The 16,624-nt window shown below is 53.3% G+C and overlaps 3 protein-coding genes and 1 non-coding gene across 10 annotated transcripts; 2 read left to right on the top strand and 2 right to left on the bottom strand.

Annotated features, from left to right (window-relative positions):
- Window positions 1-723: 723 nt before the first annotated feature.
- Window positions 724-6,406, bottom strand: EIF2B4 (eukaryotic translation initiation factor 2B subunit delta). 5 transcript variants are annotated; one of them, XM_033425134.2, is made up of 13 exons: window positions 6,234-6,406; window positions 5,812-5,855; window positions 5,353-5,488; window positions 4,951-5,157; window positions 4,603-4,685; window positions 4,324-4,415; window positions 3,977-4,091; window positions 3,699-3,775; window positions 2,901-3,003; window positions 2,539-2,666; window positions 2,223-2,400; window positions 1,645-1,825; window positions 724-963 (listed from the first exon to the last, which is right to left on the bottom strand). In XM_033425134.2, exons 1-13 carry the CDS (start codon window positions 6,265-6,267, stop codon window positions 764-766), a joined length of 1,578 nt encoding a protein of 525 aa, XP_033281025.1. In that variant the 5' UTR covers window positions 6,268-6,406; the 3' UTR covers window positions 724-763. The 5 variants fall into 5 exon arrangements, with proteins under 5 accessions (XP_033281025.1, XP_004268190.1, XP_033281024.1 ...); XM_004268142.4 differs by having other exon boundaries at window positions 4,951-5,154; XM_033425133.2 differs by lacking the exon at window positions 6,234-6,406 and having other exon boundaries at window positions 5,812-6,191.
- Window positions 3,115-3,215, top strand: LOC117200799 (small nucleolar RNA SNORA8). The gene has a single exon (XR_004482492.1). It is a non-coding gene; the product is annotated as a small nucleolar RNA SNORA8 (small nucleolar RNA).
- Window positions 6,407-6,432: 26 nt separating the features above from the next.
- Window positions 6,433-12,307, top strand: SNX17 (sorting nexin 17). Of its 2 annotated transcripts, XM_004268143.4 has the most exons (15): window positions 6,433-6,716; window positions 7,210-7,284; window positions 8,313-8,430; window positions 8,952-9,016; window positions 9,297-9,407; window positions 9,519-9,609; window positions 9,768-9,855; window positions 10,100-10,169; window positions 10,465-10,557; window positions 10,654-10,857; window positions 10,996-11,121; window positions 11,285-11,362; window positions 11,515-11,589; window positions 11,682-11,723; window positions 11,816-12,307. In XM_004268143.4, exons 1-15 carry the CDS (start codon window positions 6,654-6,656, stop codon window positions 11,927-11,929), a joined length of 1,413 nt encoding a protein of 470 aa, XP_004268191.1. In that variant the 5' UTR covers window positions 6,433-6,653; the 3' UTR covers window positions 11,930-12,307. The 2 variants fall into 2 exon arrangements, with proteins under 2 accessions (XP_004268191.1, XP_004268193.1); XM_004268145.3 differs by lacking the exon at window positions 7,210-7,284 and having other exon boundaries at window positions 6,515-6,716.
- A 108-nt stretch (window positions 12,308-12,415) lies between these two features.
- On the bottom strand, window positions 12,416-16,298 carry ZNF513 (zinc finger protein 513). Of its 2 annotated transcripts, none has more exons than XM_033425138.2 (4): window positions 16,187-16,298; window positions 15,481-15,636; window positions 13,680-14,267; window positions 12,416-13,589 (listed from the first exon to the last, which is right to left on the bottom strand). In XM_033425138.2, exons 2-4 carry the CDS (start codon window positions 15,503-15,505, stop codon window positions 12,763-12,765), a joined length of 1,440 nt encoding a protein of 479 aa, XP_033281029.1. In that variant the 5' UTR covers window positions 15,506-15,636; window positions 16,187-16,298; the 3' UTR covers window positions 12,416-12,762. The 2 variants fall into 2 exon arrangements, with proteins under 2 accessions (XP_033281029.1, XP_004268194.1); XM_004268146.3 differs by lacking the exon at window positions 16,187-16,298 and adding an exon at window positions 15,893-16,162.
- Between the last annotated feature and the right edge of the window lie 326 nt (window positions 16,299-16,624).

Raw genomic sequence — 16,624 nt, 5'->3', positions numbered from 1 at the left:
GACTAGGTCAGATTTTACCTGTGAAGTCTTCTCCAACCTCACTAGATCTCCTGGCAACATCCTAGGTTACTTCCAATGAACTCTGTTCATACTACTAGTAGAATGTATCTCATAGTGTAGATGTCATCTGTCTTCCTCCATCATGATGAGTACTCCTTAATGGCAGATAGCGTAAAAATTACAGGCACAGTCTCTAGATCCAGAATGCCGGAGATCACATGCCGGTTTAGTTAGTGTTACCTTGGGCAAGTAACTTAACCTCTCTGTGCCCCAGTTATCTCATCTATAAAATCACACTTCATAGAGTGGTATTAATCTTCCTAAATGGATAAAACAGGACTACAACAGTTTATGACACACAGTAAATACTCAATACTAAGGATACAAAATATTAATATATTAATGTGTAACTATTTAACATAAATATCAATATATTGGTTTAACTTAAATATTAATGTAATAATAATACTAAAATACTAAGGATAGGACTCTTATTTGTCCTTACTATACTCTTCCTCATGTCTAGCTCAGTGTCTGGCACATAGATACTCAATAAATGGTTGATGACTTGGATAGTTTATGGTCTCCATACTGACCTTCACTTTGGCCCCAAAGCACTGGCATGGAGGTTGGTAGCAGGTGCTAAGAGGGGCTGGACAGTCTGGACTCCTAACCTAAGTGGTGGCAATGCTAAAAGAGATAAAAGGCAGCAGAGTTGCTAAGTGTAGGGAGTATGTCATTTATTGACCCTGTGTTCACCCACTCACTGGTCACTACTCTTGACTCGCAGCACAACAGGTACAGAACTGCAAGGGATCATGCCCAGCTCCGTGATCACCAGATCCACCAGTTCTGGGGGGGTCACATCATAGACCAGATTCAACAACCGTAGGGACGAGTGGTTCTGCCAGTCAGCCAGGGCCACACGTTCTCCTCGCTCACACAGCAGATCGTCAGGGTCATCTGCAATGGGAGGTGTACCCTTTTATGTACTTTTAAAAAATAAGCTGTGGGGCTTCCCTGGTGGCGCAGTGGTTGAGAGTCCGCCTGCCGATGCAGGGGACACGGGTTCGTGCCCCATCTGGGAAGATCCCACATGCCGCGGAGCAGCTGGGCCCGTGAGCCATGGCCGCTGAGCCTGCGCGTCCGGAGCCTGTGCTCCGCAACGGGAGGGGCCACAACGGTGAGAGGCCCGTGCACCGCAAAAAAAAAAAAAAAAAAAAAAGCTGTGGTCTTCCCTTGTGGCACGGTGGTTAAGAATCCACCTGCCAATGCAGGGGACATAGGTTCGAGCCCTGGTCCAGGAAGATCCCACATGCTGCGGAGCAACTAAGCCCGTGCGCCACAACTACTGCGCCTGCGCTCTAAAGCTCGTGAGCCACAACTACTGAAGTCTGCACACCTAGAGCCCGTGTCCGCAGTGAGAAGCCCGCGCACTGCAATGAAGAGTGACCCCCCCACTCGCCGCAACTAGAGAAAGCTCGCGCACAGCAACTAAGACCCAACGCAGCCAAAAATAAATAAATAAAATAAATTTATAAAAAAATAAAAATAGAAAATAAGTTGTACTTCAACCTCCCCTCTCCCTCCCAAATCTTCTCAGGTCCCTGGAACCTTCTCTCCTGCCCTCCTGGGCCTCCTTACCTAGCTCATTAGAGACAAAGGCATCAGTCTGCACACGCTCACAAAACTTGTATGTTTCACAGCAGACCAGCACTGGCACATTATGGGCCCGTGCCACCAGGGCCAGCTGTGCTGTCCCTACCCGTGACATCACAGACCCGTTGGCCAGGAGTGCATGAGCTCCCAACAGCAGCTTAGAAACCTATTTTGGAGAGTAGAGAGGAGGAAAAAAAACGTCATGTGTGACCAATGCAGAATAAGGTTCCCAATTCTTACCCAGGACAGCAATATTAAGGCAATGGGTAACAAATCTTAATAAAGGCTCTTGGAAAACACCTGACCGTTGACTCACCGCACCACCCACAGGAAAACTAAACTCTTTAGTCCTGTTCCCTCTCAGCGGCTACTAGTTTTATATAAGGTTCTTGCAATAGGTAGACATGCTGTATAACGTGCTGTAGATGCTTCTCCTACTAAATATAAACACAGCTGTATAATTCTAGTACTTCTAGACAATTGCAACGTTGGGAAGGCGAGACTATGTCTATACTACTATACCCTTTTACTCCAACTTTGGAGTTCTTTTCCTCTGCCCTCACCTCTGGGAGCACATAGGAAGCTGCAGGAATCAGCAGGTAGGAGGCAGGGACCCCAGCACGGACCAGAAAACGTAGTGTGTGCTTTCCCTCCAGCCGTGGCCGGCTGTCCACCACTACCACCCGAAACCGCCGGCCCTTAGCCCAAGCCTCCTGAAGAATTCGTGATACCAGAGATGAGCTAGAGTGAATGGAGAGGAGGATTCAGTTATAGATGTCACTGACTGATGGTCAGCTCATTCCTAAAGGGCAAAGGGGCAGTTCCTTCTTCAAATCATTTCACTCCCCAATTTTCTCAGTCACAGGGTCTGGCCCATACCATCCATATACCAGGATTACATCTCCATTACTGATCTTCTCATAAGCAGAGCGTGAGATTGCCTGAGCTGCAAGCACAATCTTCTCTTGCACATATCGATCGATGGCTGCTCGAAGTTCTGACTTGGCCTAAATGGAGCAAGATACTTATGAAACAAGAAACAGACACAACCCTTTGATTATCATGCTGGATGCTTGAATATGCATATAATGACAGGCCTAAAGGGGGCCCAGGTCAGACAGACCCACCATCTCCTTAACCCTTGACCAGGCAGACCAGAGAGTTGCCCCTTCTGGGACCCCCAACATGTTTCCAGCTCTATCCCCCAGGTGCATGCCTCGCTCATTCCTCATACTCATCACCTCCTCTTCCCGCTTGGAGCTGCTCACACCCGTGATCTCCTTGTTAAGGAACTTGATGGCGTTGTACATGCTCGCTGACAGGGGACGGCACTGAGTCAGGAAGCTACAAAAACAACACCTTGCATCTGTGCAACTCTTCACAGTTCACAAAGCTTTCACATTTAAAAACATTTTTTTTAAAGAGAAGACAGAAAAATGAAAATAGAGGTAGAAGAGCAAGAAAAAGGCTCCAAGTGCAATATAAATTCAGTATTTGGCATCGTTAGTTTTCTTGGCTTTGTGCATGTTAGACCTGGTATTTCTACTGATAGAGTATTCCTATAGTTTCTCATACTGTTCAGTTTGACAGTCCTCAATAGTAACTAATACTAATTTTCTAGGGTGTCAAATTCAGAACCAGGCAGATCCATCTCCTGACCCTAAACATGGTCCTAAAGTAAATCGCTTGAGGAAATTGGATCCCAAAGATTACAGGTGGGGAATTTTGAAGTGTGTCCACATTTCACTGGAGATCAAAGAAGCCTAACTAAAAGAATTGTAGGCTGACTCACATGACAACTTCTTTTTGAAAGGGTTTTTTATCTTGAAGATTATGAGTTTGGAGGAACTAAGGTGATTGGCAGTGGAAAGAATCAGAACGTGTGAAATTCCTTGAAAATTTATTGACTTAAATAACTTTGTGTTACACATACTAAAAAAAAAAACCCTTTATGCTTTGAAAAAAAGAAAAACAAAAAGGGTCTAAGAAAAGGACTGAGCAAGGTGGGGTGGGAGTGGATGTGCAGTGGTCATCCTTACCTGAAGTAGGGCTTTAGTTTATTCACTAGGTCCCTTGACAGTTCTTCACTGGGAGGTGTGGTGTAATCCTGAATCACCTGTAGGGTACACAAGTTGATCAGCAAACTGCGCCCTAACAAAAGTCTCTGAAAGGGGGACAGGGTAAGCTTCTCTGAGGAAAGTCTTCTGAGGGTGGAGTCATTCCCTCTTCCCCCCAGAGATTACTCTGGTTGAGAGAAGCCGGGGTAGTGTTGGGGAAGGTGAGGCTGGATCATAAGAGATAACAAGATGGGACATACCTGCTGCAAGGCACGAAGCAAGGCAATGCACCGGGCATTGGAGCCACTGACCAGGCCCTGGGAGTACTGCAGGCCGAGTCGCACCATGGCTGGGTGGATCACAGAGGATGGGATGCTGATGGGATGGCGGTGTCACACACTTTGCAAGGGAACTTGAACACCTACCGCCCACCTTCCCCTGATGAAAAGGAACCTCCTTCACTCGCACAGACACCCCCATTTGAAGAAGCATGCCTTGTGTTCATGCTTCTTTCCACAGATCCAACCTCAAGTTTCCAGTCACTTTCAAAACAGAATTACTAAAACTCCTCATGCTTAAAAGTTATGACAATTTCATAAGCTCCTACCTCATAAACTGGGTTAGAGAGTTTTGTCTGCTGTACTGGGGTAGGTGGGAGAAGAGACTGACTTTGGATCCATAATCCTTTCGTGTAGGAACCTTGACAAAACAGGGGAACAGGACCAAGGGCCCAGAGTTTAAAACTGTGGGATAATGCTGGGAAGGAAGAAGATGGTGAGCCAAATACCCATCCTTTTCCAGGGTCTCACTTCGCCCCGAGCACCTTTCCTCCCTCTATTCCATCTCCCTAGGCTCTTTCTGGCCACACACTAAACCCACTTCCTACCTGCTGTCGTTCTGGTTTTTTAACAAGCCTCCTCAGAAGCGTGGGGTCATCAACCTGACTATGCTCGGGTAGACGCTTCACTCCTAGAAGATAACAATCGTGTTTTCAAGACACTGTAGGTGATAATGAGAAATCTGCTTTCAGGGCATAAGGGACATCAAGAAAGATTTAAAAGAGAGATGGAAAAAAACAGGAGAAAAGAATAGAAAAAGAAACAGGGGTAGGATGAGGTTAAGGAGAGAATTGTGAACTCTGGGAACCAAGGTGAAAATTGGGAGCTGTTTTACTGTGGGGAAGCCTGAGCTAACATAGGCATTTGAATCAACAGAGGTCTTGAAGTGAAGATACCTGAGGGGGTTTCTCCAGCTGTGCTGGGGCAGGCCTGAGGAGGTGGGCCTCCTTGGTCCCCTTTTCTTGCCTGCTTCAGGGCCCGCTCAGCCTCCTGCTTGGCCCGCCTTTCAGCTCGAAGTTCAGCCTTACTCCGACCTGCTGGAACTTTCTCCTTGGCACTGCCCAACTGACTGTCCAGTCCAGGCAGGTCTTTGGTCGGGCCTGCTGAAGGTAGAAGGAAGAGGTGCCCAAGCCCTAGGTAGGTAATAGCTATGCCCCAACTAAAGCTTCTTTTCCTGTTTATCTAAACTTTTTCCCTTTTTACTTGTTCAAACCAACTTTGTCCTGTCTCCCCCTCTTCTCTCCCACCACATCCCTTTACCAGCTCCACACCCCGGCCCTTTAAAAAAGCCCCCGCACCTTGACATTGGGCTGCAGAGACAGCAGAGCCAGTTTCTGGTTCTGCCCCCTTTTCCTCCTTCCGTTTCTTCTTCTGCTGTTTCTTTTCCTTCCGAAGCTGCAGCTTTTCTTCTTGGGTCATCTCCCTCCCCCCTGCCTAAGACACAGACATAGAACACTAACCTTCCCCAACAATTCCAAAAATGAATAAACACTACTGGATACTTACTAGTCTCCCACAGGATCCCTAATCCTTCCTAAGTCTCAGAAGCTACCTGTTACGAGCTTAGAGCCCACAGGGATCGAAGTTTCTCCTGCAGATCACAGTCACATTACCATTAGGGCTGAAAAAGCTCTGTAAAATCTCTTGGCTTTACCAAGAAATAAAGTGAAACGGGGATGAAGATTGGGTCGGAACGAAGTTGACACGGCCTCCTGCGTACCGCCTGACAGGCGGCTAGGGAGGGCACCCGCACTTACCCCAGGCCGAGGAACAAGCTCCGCCTTCATCCCAGATCCCGAGTCTGCATCAGAAAACAGGGCACAAAGTGAACCAGAGAGGCTCCGGGAGGCTTTGCGGGGACACGTATTCGGCGCTGCTGGCTGCTGGGTCTGCATGACCACGGGTCCGCCACCAGGCGGGAGGTGAGCCGGGGATCGGCGTGGGGGACGCAGTGCGCGGCAGGATCAAAGGGAAGGGGGGCGGGGGAAGGAAGAAGCACGCACACCGCCCGGAGGAACAAGCCGGTCCGCGGCACGGAGTGCGCCCGAAGCAGTGCGGACCAGAGTCCGGCGTGGCGCGGGAACCGAACGACAAGGCCCAGAGGTACTCCGGGCCCATCAGTAGCCGTCCGAGGCCCGTCCGCTCGCGTACCTGTTTGTGTGCCCGGCCCTTCACTCACCCTCGCGAACAGCCACGGCCACGGCAGCCATCATCCTCCGTCCTGGGCTCCGCCCGCCTGGGTCACAGGGACTACAAGCGCTCCCTGGGCCGACAGCCTCGGCGCGCAGCCCCAACCGGACTACAAGCCCCGAAGTGCTCTGGGGCTCTGCCCCTGGCTACGGGTCGCGATAAGGGCCTTTTCAGCTTTGGGCTCCCAATCCCGGCTGTCGGCTCTTGCCCTTTAGACTACAGTTCCCAGGATGCCGGGGGCGCTGCGCCCCAGAGCGGACTTCCCCAGCCCTTCCCACCTCTGATCGCAAGTCCCCCCCCCCCAAAATGGCGAGCGAGGCTGCGGGGACGTGCTGAGGAGCGGAGGCGAGCGTGCAAAGCCGCTGTGGCCCTCAGAGTCCGGACCCTGCCGGGCCCTGCCGCAGGGAACATGCACTTTTCCATTCCTGAAACCGAGTCCCGCAGCGGGGACAGCGGCGGCTCCGCCTACGTGGTGAGGAGCGGCCGGAGCCCGGCCGGGTAGGGGCGGGGATAACGGGCCGGAGCCCTCTCCGAGCGGCCTCCGAAGTCTGGCCGCCACCTTTCGGGCCTGGTGACAGGCCGCCGAGTCCCGACGGCCTCGATGGGAGCTTATATTACGTCTCAGATTCATCCAAAGGTCGCCCCAGCTCCTGTAGTTCCTTTGTTCGGCCGCATCGCCTCCCCCGGCTGGGCCGCGGCTATTCTGGTGGGCGTCCCTGGCCTCTTGGGGAGGAAGACTGCAGCCTGAGCGCCCGGGTTTTCCCCGACTGGTATTTCTGCTTTGGGACCTGGCTCTGGGGAAAATCGTCTGGGCACCTTTGGACGATCTCGGCGCGTTGCTCAGGCGGAGCTGTGGCAGGCAACTTCCGGCCAGGGTTCTCAAGCCCCGCCAAAATGGCGAGCGAGGCGAGCGACCCTAAACAAGACCGCGACCCTAAACTGCTTGCCTGCTTTTGTGTCCTCAGGCCTATAACATTCACGTGAATGGAGTCCTGCACTGTCGGGTGCGCTACAGCCAACTCCTGGGGCTGCACGAGCAGGTGGGACTAGCACCCCTGCCTTGAGGCAGCTTCAAGCCCTTTTCTACACCTGGGCATCAGTGTCTCCATTTCCCTCTCCGTCGCTTTCTCGTAGGCTGTAGTTCCCCTTTAATCACTGCCACAGGGAAGGATTTGGTGCTTTATCTCATCGTCTGACATTTCCGGGGAACTCCCAGGAAGCTTAATGTCTGCCCCTAACTGCTCCTCCCTATACTCACATACTCCCTCCTTTCTTCTCTGTCCCCATCTTACACAGCCTGTACACTGCCTGTGCCTGTGCATGGAGAAAACGACAACCCTCCCCCCTAAGCTGCCAAAGCACTTTCCTCCTGTCATCTGAGCTGCAACTTGAAATTCTTTTTTCCTGCTCATATTGATACAAACCATTCACCAGTTTCTGTCTGTGTTCCTTGACTCACCTGAGCGGGTGTAGCTGTTCCAGCTATCTTTATGTGTCTGTGATGTAATGTTTCTCTGTTCTCCTCACCAGATTCTGAGCTCTGTATTTAACTCGGTACAGAGTCCTGGTTTTACTGATAACTAGTTGTGCAACCCTGAGCAAGTTACCTGATTTCTTTGGGCCTCAGCTTCTGCAACTGAAAAATAGAGTCATTGATCTGCAAAGTCCCTTTAAGTCCTAAAATACTTCGTGAATATATTTAGCTATTACTTAACTGTGCACATAAACTTTCCTTACCAAGCCTTTTGCTTCCTATGAGGGTTCAATGAACACAGCTTTGCTAGATAAGCAAGGGTCTCCCTAGGCCCTGGCCCTATACAAACCCTTCCCACACTGGAGGAACAGACTTGTACACTGTAAGATTGGAAAGAACATATATCTAGGACAGAGGAACGGCTCCCTTGGGATGCTGCCCCTGCCAAAGGAATGATTTCCTGGATGACCAGGGTAGATAGGGGAGCAGGGACTAAGGAAAGGGAAGGGGAGCCCAAGAGAACATTATGAATGTGGATTGCCTCTTCTCATTTGCTATGTTTATGTGAAGAGTTGTATCTCTTTCTCCAAATAGCTTCGGAAGGAATACGGGGCCAATGTGCTTCCTGCATTTCCCCCAAAGAAGCTTTTCTCTCTGACACCCGCTGAGGTAGAACAGAGGAGAGAGCAGTTAGAGAAGTACATGCAAGCTGGTGAGTGGTTGGAGGGAACTTTAGGCTGACTCTGTTGAGGACTATGGAGAGAGACTCAAAACAGCTGCTTTTGTAGAAGGTCCTGAAGGAATCTGTACATCTGGGAAGCCTACTGTTTTATCTATTATTTAATTAGCAAAAGTAAATAGCATGCAAGGATGCTGTGGTATCTAGGTACCAGCAAAGCAATTTGGGCACTGACATCTATGAGGAATACTAATATGGCACTAACTAGTCTTAAAGCAGTTTCGATCGGTGGGGAGAACTTAACTTGTATCTGATGTGCTTTAGATGAACATTATTTTTCCCTGGTTCTATAGACTAGACTCAACTAGATGGTAGCCAAGGGTGGGGCAGGTGAAGAATTTATGCAAACAGCGAGTGAGGTGAGGCCAGTTGGGAGATGTGACAAGCCACCATCAGCCCAGGAAAGGGGACCTGGGGGGGCTGCCAAAAAGAGAACTGGGGGGATCCAAGAGGGAATCATAAGTTATTAGAACATCATTCTCTTGTCCCCACAGTTCGGCAAGACCCATTGCTTGGGAGCAGTGAGACCTTCAATAGTTTCTTGCGTCGGGCACAACAGGTAAGGCTTTGGATGGGACCAAGTTTTAAGGGAAGCACCTTCCTGCAGGGCCACATCATTTTAATGAGGTGGGTACAGAGGAGCCATCCTGGCACCTTTCTGTATGGAATGGGGCTTCTGCTGTACCAGTGAAATCAAGGAAACCCAGTCTGTAATTAAACAGCTGAGAATAAAGTCACCAGAGGGACCTACAATACAACATAGTTGGGAAGGGTCAGAGCTGGACGCTGGGCATGTTGTTAACAAGGTGCCTCCCATTCCCGTGTATGCTCACAACCAGGAGACACAGCAGGTCCCAACAGAAGAGGTCTCCTTGGAAGTGCTGCTTAGCAACGGGCAGAAAGTTCTGGTCAATGTGCTAACTTCAGATCAGACTGAGGATGTCCTGGAGGTGAGGCGCTTGTTCTGCACTGCTCCTCCTCCCCCTGCACCCCAGGTTCCCAGGCTTGGGGTGATTGGAACCATCCAGCATGATGAGCTGTATTTCCTTCCTTTTTTCTAGGCTGTGGCTGCAAAGCTGGATCTTCCAGATGACTTGATCGGATACTTTAGTCTCTTTCTAGTTCGAGAAAAAGAGGATGGAGCCTTTTCGTGTGAGTTTGTCTGGACTTTACAGCTTCCCTCTGTTTCCACTAGTGAACTCGCCTGTCTTCCCCAAGAATGTGGCATTTCCCCAGGGCTTCTCGCTTGATTTCCCTCCCCTGAGTTTCATGACATTTTCTTTTTCTTTTCTTTTTTTTTACACCCATAGTTGTACGGAAGTTGCAAGAGTTTGAGCTGCCTTATGTGTCTGTTGCCAGTCTTCGGAGTCAAGAGTATAAGATTATGCTAAGGAAGAGGTCAGGGCTGGGCTTGGAGGAGGGAGAGGGTGCTGGACTGGATTATGGGGCCACGTATCGAGACAGAATAATCTGGACAAGGGGGTAGTGCTGGGTGTTTCTACCAGGCCTCCCAAACTTCCTCCAACTGTATCACCATTAGCCCCATAGTTCCAGATTGCTCCGGTTTTGCCCCTTTTCCATTCTGCCTCTTGCCTTCCCCCAGCTTAGCCCCATTACCCCTTTCCACCCCTTGGCCTCACAGTTATTGGGACTCTGCCTATGATGACGATGTCATGGAGAACCGGGTTGGCCTGAACCTGCTTTATGCTCAGGTGAGCTTGGAGCTGCCTCAGAACCCTTCCCCTGAAAATGGCTCTGGTGTCCCTCTGCCAAGAAAACTCCTTTCGTATCTTTACTGCCAGTTCATGGGGAAGTTTCTAGAATACTCTCAGGGCATCTGGCACAACCTCTACTCTCCCTGCTTTGTAAGCTGATATGGTCAAGGACTCAACTGCGAAGAGCTTGCTCAAATGTGGGGTGAGGGGTCAGGCTGGACAGAGGTAACTGGACACTCTTTGGGTCTCTGACTGGGAGCCCCGAACACCCCACCCCTTGTCTCCGCCGCAGACAGTATCAGACATTGAGCGTGGGTGGATCCTAGTCACCAAGGAGCAGCACCGGCAGCTCAAATCACTGCAAGAGAAGGTCTCCAAGAAGGAGGTGAGCCCTGCCTCCCTGTCTCCCTCCAAGGGGTTGCTTCCTCTGGGCTGTCCCACTTCCCCTCCTGACCCGTCCCGCCTGCTGACTGGGTTTCAGTTCCTGCGGCTGGCCCAGACGCTGCGGCACTATGGCTACTTGCGCTTCGATGCCTGTGTGGCTGACTTCCCGGAGAAGGACTGTCCAGTGGTGGTGAGCGCAGGCAACAGTGAGCTCAGCCTCCAGCTCCGCCTGCCTGGCCAGCAACTCCGTGAAGGCTCCTTTCGGGTCACCCGCATGCGGTGCTGGCGGGTCACCTCCTCTGTGAGTTGGGGTAGGAGGGGGAGACCTTTGGGATGGAGGCCCGGCAAGCCTTGAGCTTCGGGAATGGGCTGGAGTGGGTCAGGGAGAGGCACATCGGTCAGAATGAGCGCAGCCTAATTCTTACCCTTCCTCTCCCAGGTGCCACTGCCCAGTGGAGGCACAAGCAGCCCAGGTCGGGGCCGGGGTGAGGTGCGCCTGGAACTGGCTTTTGAATACCTCATGAGCAAGGACCGGCTACAGTGGGTCACCATCACCAGCCCCCAGGTGTGAGCCCACCCTCAGGCCTCCTCTGGAGCCCATTGCACCGTTTCTCTTAGATACCCAAGTCTAGGGCTTCCAGGACTCCATGTGAGTGGGAGCCCTTGTCTTAGGGGTGCTGGGCTCAGGATGACCACCCAGTCAGGCTGAGCTCTCTCCTTGCCCTCAGGCTATCATGATGAGCATCTGCTTGCAGTCCATGGTGGATGAACTGATGGTGAAGAAATCCGGCGGCAGTATCAGGAAGGTAAGCAGCAAGCACAGACCCAGCAGCTGCGTGGCTGTGCTCTCCCTGCCTTTTGTCCTCGGTGTGATGCCTCTCCTGAGAGGGAGGGGAAGGGACTGGGATGCCAAAGGGGGTGATCAGCCCTTATCAGCGCCTCATGTCTCCATCCCCAGATGCTACGCCGGCGGGTGGGGGGCACCCTGAGACGCTCAGACAGCCAGCAAGCAGTGAAGTCCCCACCGCTGCTTGTAAGTACTACTCCCTGGTCAGTCCCCCAGCCCCCAGGCCTTGCATCACCTCCCCAGTGAGGTCTCTGACACCTCTGCCTCCTCCTCCCCAGGAGTCACCTGATGCCAGCCGGGAGTCCATGGTCAAACTCTCAGTGAGTTTCCCACGAGGGTTGGTGAGGTTGGCGTTTGTAGGGGACCTTAGGGAGGCTTGAGCCCTCTGACCCCGACCCTGCCTTTATTACAGAGCAAGCTGAGTGCCGTGAGCTTGCGGGGGATTGGCACTCCCAGTACAGATGCCAGTGCCAGTGATGTCCACGGCAATTTCGCCTTTGAGGGCATTGGAGATGAGGATCTGTGATCTCCAGAGCTCGGATGTCTGCTCTCTACCCTGGAGGAGTGTTCAGAAACTTGCCCTGTGCCTGTATCCCCCAAACTGGGGTATTTTTCTTCGTATTGTCCCCTTTTCTCCTCGGCCAGGGGCCTCCTAACCTGCCTTCCCTTCCCCTCCCCAGGGCTGGCTATACAAAGGATCGCTCAGAGTTGGCCTTCAATGCCAAATTAGCATTTAGTATTTTGCACAAAGTCCACGGGACCATGGCTACCTGCCTGGGGAGGAACCACAACTCCCCCCAGGCTGCTTCTGGCTTCTCGGGGCCATGAGCCAAGGGGATGGGCAGAGGTCTGTGTATGGTCTGGCCCAGCTCCCCGTCATTAAACTCAGCCTGATTGCTGCCTACCTCTGGTTCCCTCTCACTGCCCCTGCTCCCCCCATCACAGCATGGACTGCTGTGCTACGGGTGAGGCCAAGCGGTGCTTGCCACTGCCAACTCAGCATAGACGTGGCTTTGTTAGTGTTTCCTTTATTATAAAGCACTGAAATAAGTTAAATAAACAGGTGCAAGGCTGGACAGTCCCCCAGCCAGTTCATCCACCGCCCCTGGGAGCAGTGGAGGTGGATACAGGGCCCTTCTCACTGAGCTTATGAAGTCGCATCAGTCAAGGCAAGGCCCCCCTGGTCCATATGGGCCCCCGCCCATGGGGTTTGGACTGGTCCGTATAGTGCCTAGGTTAGTCTGTGTGGAGCCCCTGGCCAGCGGGGGAGGAAGGTAAAGGTGGCTTCTGGTCCATCTGTATAAAACATACAGGAGGGTCAGGGCTAATTCATAGAGCCCTAGGGGAGAAGGACCTAGTTCAGGGTGAGTCTGTGTGGAGAGCTCGGCTACCAGTGGCACCCAGGGCTGTTGGGCCCCGAGAGCTCAAAACAGAGGGGGGACTGTGAGGTGGCGCCCAGCCCTCAGAGGCAGAGAGGCCAGGCCCTCCTGCCCCACCATGGCCGTGCACCTTCTGGTGCCGTTTGTAGTTGTCCCAGTGGCCCGTGGTATAGGCGCAGGTGGCACAGCGGAAGGGCTTCTCGCCTGTGTGCCGCAGCATGTGGCGTTTGAGGTTCATGCTCTGGTTGCAGCTGTAGTTGCAAAGACTACACCGAAAAGGTTTGTCCCCAGAGTGGATTCGACCGTGACGCTTGAGGTTGGCCAGGTTGCCACAGGCATAGGGGCAGAGGGGGCACTTGTAGGGCTTCTCTCCTGTGTGGACGCGCTGGTGCCGTTTCAGGTTATCCAGATGAGCAGAGGCATAAGGACAGCGGGCACAGCGGAAGGGCTTCTCACCACTGTGCGTCTTCATGTGCCGAGCCAAGTGGTTGGGATAGTGAGTGGCAAAGGGGCAGAGGCTACAGGCAAAGCCTTTGTCACTGGGGCCCTGGGGTCCACCACTGGCACCACTTCCAGTCTCTCCTCGCATGCAGCGCCCACACGTGGCTGCTCCCAGCCGACTACCCTCCCCCTCTTCCAGCTCTTGTCCACAGTTCCGGCAGGTCCAAGGGAACAGCAGCTCTGGCAGTGGTTCTGATCCAGTCCCACATAGGCCTTCCCCTTCACTCCTCAGCTGCCCACAGTCCGGCAAGAAACTGGCACCGCCTGGTGGCACATGGAGGCTCAAATCTGGAAGCAGCAGGGCATCTGTGGAGACAGTGAGACCTGGGCTATGAATCCAAGTCCCCCTAAGGCCACCCACCCACGTCCCAGGTTCTTTGGTCCCTGGCTTTTTACCTTCAGGTCGCCGGGGCACTGCCCCCTCCTGCTCTGTGGGACTGGGAGGCCGGGCAGGACGTGGAGCACAGCAGCGGAAGCCACAGGTCGGGCAGGGAGGAGTGGGGGGCCCCGCATGGGTGCGCTGATGCCGCCTCAGGTTGCCCAGGCTGCTGCAGGCAAAGGGGCAGTGGGGACAGCGGTAGGGCTTCTCGCCAGTGTGGGTGCGAGTATGTCGCGTCAGGTTGACGAGCTGGGCTGAGGCGTAGGGGCAGCGGCCACAGCGGAACGGCTTCTCCCCGCTGTGTGTCTGCATGTGCCGCTTCAGGTGGCTCGAGTAGTGGGACACGAAGGCGCAGAGGCGGCATGAGTATAGTAGCCGTGGGGGCAGCGGGGGCCCCCCACCCGGCCCTCCTGCCCCACAACACGGCCCCTCACCTGTGGGCCCCCCACACAGCTGGCAGGCTGGGCCTGGCCTCTCACCCCTGGCCTCCCCTGGACCCCTGGCTGGCTCCTCAACTTCACTCTCCGCACTTAGTGCCCGGCCGCCCCCAGACTCGTCGTCGCTCAGCCCATAGGGAAGCCCAGGCCTGGCCCCCAGAGAGTCTCCTGGTGAGACAGACATGAGAAGAGACATCAACACAGGCTAGGAACAGACTCCAAACTCCCTTTCTCACTTGCGGTCTCCCCACTTGCTGGGCTCCACCCTTCTCTTCAATCAATGATCCTAAAAATTCAACACAAATCATCTACCTCCAAGTCTAGACTAACCTAGTGATGACAGAGTTGTGCATAGGACCAATGAATGGAAAAAGATCAAGGGCTCACAGTGGACCACATACTGAAATGAATCAATAATTAAATAATTAACTGATTCTTGGGATAAATAAAAATACACAAGGCAGAGGCCTGATATGTTTTTCTAGTGCCTCTATCAGTAAGGACTCTTAGTTTTTATTTTATAACCACCTCCATACTATCTCAAGAGGCAAAATTTGGAGGGAAGGGCTTCCCTGGTGGCGCAGTGGTTGAGAGTCCGCCTGCCGATGCAGGGTACACGGGTTCGTGCCCCAGTCCGGGAAGATCCCACATGCTGCGGAGCGGCTGGGCCCATGAGCCATGGCTGCTGAGCCTGCGCGTCTGGAGTGCTCCGCAACGGGAGAGGCCACAACAGTGAGAGGCCCGCGTACCGCAAAAAAAAAAAAAAAAAATTTTGGAGGGAAGAGGAAACAAAGTAACACATGTAATACCACTTCTAAGCCTAAAGGATGGATTCTTTTACATGGATTTCCTCAATGACTTTCAAAATCATCCTTCAGAAGTGGCATTAGTGGATAGCTGGTGCAGCAAACTAGGTTGGGGTGATGCTAAGATCAAAGGGAAGAGGAATGTGGAAGGATATTTGAGGGCAGAAACTAATACCTCCATACAAGAGGAGTTTATGCTGCAGGTGAAAGGGAGTTAGATTAGATATAAGTACTAGCTTGAATGAGGTTGCTTCCCTGAACCTCTTAAAAATAAACTCATCTAAGGAATGGGCTAGGGAGTGGGATAAAGTTATTAAAAGGGCATTTACTTTTAACCAGTTGTTTCATGTGATTCCTCTACCGTCCTATTCATACCACCTTTGAACCAGGCCTCAGAACTTGACCTCAACAAAGTGATGGACCATCAGGCAAACGAAGAAATCTAGCTCAAATCTAAACTGAACCAGCCCCAGTGGCAGGAAACGGTGTTTTGCTCACTGGCACTATACTCTAACCCGCCTCCTAAAGGCTGAGGTTCCAGCGGTCACTTCCTTAAGTCAGTCCCCCAAACCCACCTTCAGAGTCTCTCTCGAAGCCCATGAGCTGGTCGCTGTTGCCGTCACCTTCCTCCTCTTCCTCTTCTTCCTCAAACTCCAGATCCTGGCCTAGTAGTAAATCACTCTCCAATACCAGGGCCCCGGGTCCTTCGTCGAGGGAGTCTTCAGTATCCACTGAAGAGGGGAAAAGGCTTGTAGATCCTCCCTCAGGAACTGTGCCCATCATTCGCACCCGGGAAGCTAGCCCTCGCAGACCGTACTTCCCGCACTTACGAGAACTCGGGTTCCGTTAGTACCTCGATGGGAAGCTAGGAGTCCAGATCGCCCACCCCATCCCTCAAGGGTCCCCCTCCACCCAGACCTGAACCCACACCACTGACCCCACCCCCGCTCCTCCCCACCTCGCAGCCCCTGACCCCTGACCCCTGACCTTTGACCCCCTCGCATTTCACGGGCTGCGGGTGGCTTTGCTTCCTTCGGGGCATCGTGACCGGCTCCAGCCCGACGCGCCTCCGGCCTGCGGCCGCCCGGCCCCGCCCCTCCCAATTCGGCCTGCCCGCCCTTCCTCTTAGGGCCCGCGGGCCGCCCCCATGCAGCGGCGCGGGCCCCGGGCAGCCCCCGGCCCTGGCCCCGGCGCCCAGCTCAGGCCGCTCCCGCCGTCGCCGCCGCCGCCGCGTCCATTCATGGAGCCCCCTACCCCCGCCCTACGGAGACCAGCTGGTACCTCCGTACTCGCTTCCGCTTCCGCTGTCGCAGAGCCACACGGGACGCGTAGTCCGTGGAAAGCAGAAGCCCCGAAAGCGTCCACAGCGTGACCAGGAAGTGATTGTGACGGAAGCAATCGGGCGAGCCAATCAGGGATCAGATGAAACCTGGCCGGCAAGGAGGGCAGGTCAAACCGTGACCCTGGCTTTAGTCTTAAGGGTCGCCTGGCCGGTCCTGACCCCTCCGTGGAGGAACAAGGAAATCGTTCCTCACCCTAGGAGGGGGTGAGGATGAGCCGCGACGCCAGGCCAGGCTGCCAGCGGCTCACGGAGTTACCATACCCGACCCCCTCTCCCTGAGTCACACACATCACACGCAGGCAGGTAGGTGGGCAGGTGCGCGCGCGCACACACACACACACACACACACCGCACACACCACCTCACCCCCCCACACA

The sequence above is a fragment of the Orcinus orca genome, chromosome 13, assembly GCF_937001465.1.
Source record: "Orcinus orca chromosome 13, mOrcOrc1.1, whole genome shotgun sequence".
Taxonomy (NCBI): Eukaryota; Metazoa; Chordata; class Mammalia; order Artiodactyla; family Delphinidae; genus Orcinus; species Orcinus orca.
Note: the sequence above shows the minus strand (reverse complement) of the source record. Positions and strands in the feature narration are given on the sequence as shown.